This window comes from Cucurbita pepo, chromosome 3, assembly GCF_057944985.1.
Source record: "Cucurbita pepo subsp. pepo isolate OVF chromosome 3, ASM5794498v1, whole genome shotgun sequence".
NCBI classification, from domain to species: Eukaryota; Viridiplantae; Streptophyta; class Magnoliopsida; order Cucurbitales; family Cucurbitaceae; genus Cucurbita; species Cucurbita pepo.
Window position 1 is genome coordinate 13185590 of NC_141800.1, and position 6115 is coordinate 13191704.

At 37.9% G+C, this 6115-nt stretch overlaps 2 protein-coding genes across 2 annotated transcripts; both read left to right on the top strand.

Moving 5' to 3' along the window:
• Positions 1 to 2205: 2205 nt before the first annotated feature.
• On the top strand, positions 2206 to 3463 carry LOC111790369 (uncharacterized). Its single transcript, XM_023671253.2, has 4 exons — positions 2206 to 2316; positions 2398 to 2559; positions 2639 to 2789; positions 2858 to 3463. Exons 1-4 carry the CDS (start codon positions 2263 to 2265, stop codon positions 3361 to 3363), a joined length of 873 nt encoding a protein of 290 aa, XP_023527021.2. The 5' UTR covers positions 2206 to 2262; the 3' UTR covers positions 3364 to 3463.
• A 1120-nt stretch (positions 3464 to 4583) lies between these two features.
• On the top strand, positions 4584 to 5295 carry LOC111790380 (ribosomal protein-like protein). The gene has a single exon (XM_023671265.2). The coding sequence runs from the start codon at positions 4698 to 4700 to the stop codon at positions 5151 to 5153; it is 456 nt and encodes a 151-aa protein (XP_023527033.2). The 5' UTR covers positions 4584 to 4697; the 3' UTR covers positions 5154 to 5295.
• Positions 5296 to 6115: the final 820 nt, after the last annotated feature.

The following is a 6115-nucleotide window of genomic DNA, read 5'->3' on the forward strand; positions in this document are numbered from 1 at the left end:
GTTTTTAGGACCTAAAATAGAGTTTAGTATCAGCTCCAGTGCTCAGAGTGCCAGAGAGCTCAAAATGATATGTGATATATAATGACGCTTCAAAGAAGGGACTATGATGCGTACTAATGCAGCACAGTAAGGTTGTTGCATATGCGTCCCGTCAGTTGAAGGACTATGAGAAGAACTACCCTACACATAACTTAGAGCTGGCCGCGGTGGTGTTTGCACTTAAAATTTGGCTACACTACCTATATGGAGAAAATACTCAGATTTATACCGATCACAACAGCTTAAAGTATTTCTTCTCCCATAAAGAACTGAACATGAGACAACGAAGGTGATTAGAGTTGGTGAACGGTTACGACATAAACATTCAGTACCACCCTGGAAAAGCCGTTGTGGTTGTCGATGCTCTAAGCTAGAGAATAGCACACTCATCAACCCTCATCACCGGAGAGTCACGAATGCACGCAGACTTCAAACGAGCTAAGATAGTCGTAGTAACTGAAGGAGTGGTAGCTCAAATGGCCGACTCACGATCCAACCCACACTTTGACAGAGGATTATTGAATCTCAACAAAAGAACCCTAGTCTATATAAGATTTTGAGTTAGTTAACCGCGGGTCTAGGGGACAGTTTCTCCAAACCATTAGATTATAAACTGTTATGTCAAAGGACAATTGTGTGTTCCAGCAGTGGAAGAGCTAAGGAACAAAATATTGACTGAGGCTCACAACTAGTCATTCTTTATGCATCCAAAAGGTACTAAGATGTATCAAGATTTGAAACGACACTTCTGATGGCGAAGTATGAAAAAGAACATAAAAGAATTCGTGAGTAAGTGTTTGGGGTGCCAATAAGTGAATTCCTAGACAGAGGATGACAAGATTATTGTAGCGCCAGAGTATACTGGAATGGAAGTGAGAAAATATTGTTATGGACTTCATCATAGGCCTACCTAAAACACTAAAGGAATATACAGTAATCTAGATGATCCTCGATAGGTATACAGTGGATAATTGGGTCCATGTGAAAGAGATTGTAATACTGTATGGGGTTCCAGTGTCGATAACGTCAGATCGAGACCCACGCTTTAGGTCAGCATTTTGGCGCAGACTCTAGAAAGCGTTAGGTGCTTGCTAGATTTTAGTATTTCTTTCTACTCCCAAACAGACGGTCCGACAAAACATTTGAACCAAATTTTGGAAGATATGTTGCGCCATGCGTATTGGATTTTAATGGGAGCAGAGACTCCAAATTGCCTAGGATGGAACTCACATACATCAATAGTTTTCAAGCAACTATTAGAATAATGTCGTTAGAAGCACTAAAAGAAAGCGGTATAGGTCCCTGTAGTACTCGGATGAAGTGGGTGAACAAGAACTAATGAAACCTGAGTTAGTTTGAATTACGGACGAGGCCATACAAAAGATTAGGACAATAATGCACACAACTCAAAACAAACATAAGAGTTACATTGATATATAAGGCGTAAGAGTATGATGAATGAAGTGAGAGACATGATATTCCTGAGAGTGGCTCTAATGAAAGGTGTCTTGAGATTCAGGCGCAATGGCAAGTTAAGTCCTCCATTCATCAGACCCTTCAAAATCCTAAACCGAATTGAAACACAGGCACATAGGCTAACCCTATCATCCTCCCTCTCAAGTGACATTTCACGTGTCAATGCTCAGAAAATATATAACAGACTACATTCACGTGATAGACTATGAGCCCTTGTTGAGTTATGAGGAGAAACGAAATTAAAACCTTAAAGCAAAAAATGGATTTTAGTTTATTGTTTTTTTTTTTTTTTTTTTACTAAGAATGTTTGATTAATCCACCACACACATAAATGGTGTGAAAAGTTATCAAAATGGAAAGATACATATGATAATAAGACAAATATTAGATATTTCGCTTATAGTAAAATATAAAATATAATTTATTACTAAATATCGTTAACAGTTACCGTTTACAAAAAAAAAAAAAATAAAATAAAATAAAAAAAAAAAATAATAATAATAATAATAATAATAATAATAATAAATAAATAAATAAATAAATGGTATTTAAAACAAAAACAAAAAAGAGGTGAAATCTTGTTGTGGTTCCAGTTGGCAGGGGGCGTGGAAACGTGGAAACGTGGCAGCCAAGGAAGCTTGTGCAGTGGCAGTGATCGTGTCGCGTGATCATGCCTGAGGTTGGGAGAAATACCATAAAGATTAAAAAAGAGTCCACCGGCAGCTTAACAAGCTGAAGAAAGCAGGGATGGGAGAGGGCGAAGAATCAAAGACGAAAGCCGAAGCAGGAGTTGAAATCCAGGTGCGCGTTTTGTGTTGTAACTTCATAGTTTATAACCCCATACGGAAACGGCGTAACGCTTTGAGGTATGGAATAATACAGGAGAGAGGAGAAATATTCTTCTTCTACAGACCTAAAGTTGGAAAGCAAGAGGTCCATGGCCCTGACCACGTGCACCGCTTCTACATTATTCTGCGTCCTGAGTCAGGGGAGAGGGCGGTGGAGGAGAAACAACTCCCTAATGCGAGTACCAGCCGCACCCAGGTTCATTCATCAACCCAAATCTCCACTTTTTTCACCCTTTTGGGAATATGCTTTTTGTTACCCTTACCTATTTACCTAGGAACTGAACATTGAAAAGCAACCCCTGTTGCGGTTCATGATCATGGGTCGAAAAAGGCTGCCAAACCCAGCCCAAAAGCGTCGACCATACTGGGGATTCGTAGATATGGTGACAACCAATGTCCAAGACGTCAAGGCCGCCCTCCAAGAAGGTAAAAACTCGGAATCGAATCACTTCAGCAATTTCTTCTTAAATCTCAGCACTTCCAATGTGTAGCAGGGGAATACGAGACTTGGACGAGAGGACATCGACACATTTCGGCTGCAAGAGCTGTAGGCGAAGGCATTTACCGGTTAGTAAGGCATAATAAAGCAGACACACAAAAGAGCAAGAAAAGCTACCACACACATTTGATCTACAAGCTGGAGTTTCCCTCAGAGGATGAGGAAAACGAGCCTCAAAACTCGTTTAACATTCAAAGGGAGGGCTCGTTTCTGATAATGATAAAGAACCCAGATGTAGAGGGGGATGGTTCTCGCAACAAACGAAGGGCTCAATTCCCAGCCCACCTGCAAGGGGAGTTTGGGCATACGCGGTTTCACCCGGCAGACCCGCCGGACTACTTGAATTTTGAAGGGTGCGAGTTCTTGCTCATATCGGCCTCGGATGATATAGAACAGGAGCTGGGGTTGGAGCTCACCACTGCGCCCCATGAATGTGATTTGGTGAACACGTTTGGCGAGACGACCTCGACCCAGCCTCTTCTCAAGGGCACTTGGGTATAGTGTAGTAAGGTAGTAGAATAAATCATATCTGTAATAATCTACTGTTGTGGGTCTAGTAAAATAGATCATATCTCTAATAATCACTGATTTACTTGTTTACTATGAACAATCTTTTACTATAAACCCGTATGATTTCTTGGTTTGTTACTAAGTTTATTTCATCATGATTTATTATAAATATAATTTTCATTATACGAGGTTGTGATTCATACGGATCACAGTGTCCATGAATGTGATTTGGTGAAAGACTTTTGGCGAGAAGGCCTCGACCCAGCCTCTTCTCAAGGGCACTTGGATCTCTTCTCGAGGGCACTTAGGTCTAGTGTAGTAGAATAGATCATATATGTATAATTTACTGATTTACTTATTTACATGAATCGATACAAATCTATGATACAAATCTATGATTTCTTGGTTTGTTATCAAGTTACTTATTTACATGAATCGATAAAAATTTATGATTTCTTGGTTTGTTATCAAATTTATGATATCTATGATTTTATGATTTGTTATAAATATAATTCTCATTATACACATCTATAAATACATGAGGTCGTGAGGTATATAGGTTATATGACAGTCCACTTGCAACGTATTTTGGAGTACTAATAAAAAATAATTAAAAATAATAATACTAAATTATGAAGATATTTCAAAGGTATTATTATTATTATTATTATTATTATTTTGAAAGTTATTGAATTTAAATTTAGGATGCTGTTTTTTATTATTTAGCAAAAAAGAAAAATATGTATAATATTGATAATATAGAATTATAATTTTTTCGACAAAATCATTTGATGACCACCAGCTCTCTTTGCTTATGTTCTCGGGTAAAAATAAATAAATAAATAATAAAAATAGAGTTAAACGGTCGTTCGACCTTTAAAAAAATTAAATTTTGGTTAGACATAAAATCATTTATATACGTTTCAAATAGATAATTTTTTTAAAATTTTTAAAATGTTCGAAAAGAACTGAAAATAAATTATATATTTTGGTGTTAAAATTTATTATATAAAGGATATTTTTGAACTTTTAAAAGACATTTTTGAAATAAAATAATAAAAAAATTTAAGAATACTTTTAAACTTTTTTTCGAAAATTTAAAATTTATTTAAACCTCTGAAAGTTAATATATAAATGAAATAGAAAATTTTAATGTTATTTTTATTAATTTAACCTAAAATTAAAATCCCGATTAAATAGTGTAGTGTAGGTTATCCTTTGTCGTGGGATGTTTCCCCATTTTTTCTGTTTTTATAATTTCTTTCGGTAGCCATTATCTCAAAATCGGAAGAGCTTCGTCGTTGTCGTCCCAGTTTCCAGCTGCAATGGCGGATTCAAATTCACCAGCGACCCAAAATTCCCTCCCCCAAGACAACAATACTGCAACTCCCATGGCGTCTTCCGGAGGAGCCCAAAGAAGAAAGCTTCCTTCCCCACAGGAACTCGTATCCCACTACGAATCCCAAGGCCTCACTTCTCACGATGCTTCAATCAAGGTGATCGAAGACCTTCAAAATGCTCTTGTAAGGATCATCTCCTCCGGCAGAGGCAAGAAGGACAAGCTCCTGGTGGATACCTCAAGGAAGATCGACGCCACTAATACCCGTCTTGCCATTCTCGACCTAAAGTTGGACTCCAAGCCCGGCTATGCCCAGACTTTTGCCCTAGGCTTGGCTTCTGGATCTGTTTTGAATGGAATTGGCGCCGTGATGCCCCATGTTTTTGGGGCTCTCGCCAATATTTGGAGCTCTGTTAGTAAATTCACTAAGCATTCTTCTTGAATTGGAACGAACGTCGTTCTTCACTTTTGTGATTTTGTTTTCCTTTTAGTTAGTCGGGATTTTTCTGGTTGTTTTCCGATCGATTATGGTTAGATACTCAGAAAATGCTAATATTTGATTAATGATTTTCGATTTCCATCAAGGATTCTTTCTCATCCATTAGAAATCAATATAGGTAAACGAAAAGAACGTCGAAATCAAACATTATCTCTTCCAGATGACGCTGTTCTCTTTTGCAGGGGAAAGTGAGGAAGGCTGGCAATGCTTTAGAAATCTTGAACACGGACATCCAGGCAGGTTACTATCTTAATTAAGTGTAAATGTTTTTATATTCCAGTTCAAATACTGCTCTGATGGTGGCCAATTCTATCTGAATATCTCTGTTAATATCCATGGAAAGTACCTAGGACTTGGGAGTGGGCAAGAATGTGAGTTCTTGTGCATATGACGAGGTATCACCTTAATATGTTGTTTGATGCATGCTGATATATGTGATAGCTGCTAGGAGTTGCCTGTTGATGTTTGCAGGGAGATAAACTGGCTATACAAGAAAGGTATTCACTGGCCTATAGGAAAACCTCTGTTTTAGTTTGAAAAGAGGGATATTTGAGCTATAATTTAGGTAAACAAGGCTCATGGTTTGTCACATATGTGTTTTAGAGGCTCCTGCTTTCTGGATGGTAAGCCGGGAGCTAGCTAGAGTGATTGGAAAGGGTAGTACAGGGGATGTCTAAAGTAAACCAAGATGGGGCTGTATAGACAATTAACGAGTCACTAAGGATAAAGTCCCCTGTGTCAATGCCTAGGTTGTCTACATGAATTAATGTCGATACCCTCGAGTTTCTTCCACATCTTCTTGTTCTTATAACTTGAAGATGACGTCTGTTCGTAATGATGAGATTGCATCAATTTGTGTCCACTTTTAATACAATGTATGCGTCTATATGCTAGGAAAAGTCATT

Bases quoted from the DNA above. Each gene is read 5' to 3' on its own strand.
- LOC111790369 (XM_023671253.2), top strand. From the start codon at position 2,263: ATGGGAGAGGGCGAAGAATCAAAGACGAAAGCCGAAGCAGGAGTTGAA. The intron at 2,317-2,397 runs GTGCGCGTTTTG...GGAATAATACAG, and splicing joins AAGCAGGAGTTGAAATCCAG to GAGAGAGGAGAAATATTCTT. The intron at 2,560-2,638 runs GTTCATTCATCA...CTATTTACCTAG, and splicing joins CGAGTACCAGCCGCACCCAG to GAACTGAACATTGAAAAGCA.
- LOC111790380 (XM_023671265.2), top strand. From the start codon at position 4,698: ATGGCGGATTCAAATTCACCAGCGACCCAAAATTCCCTCCCCCAAGAC.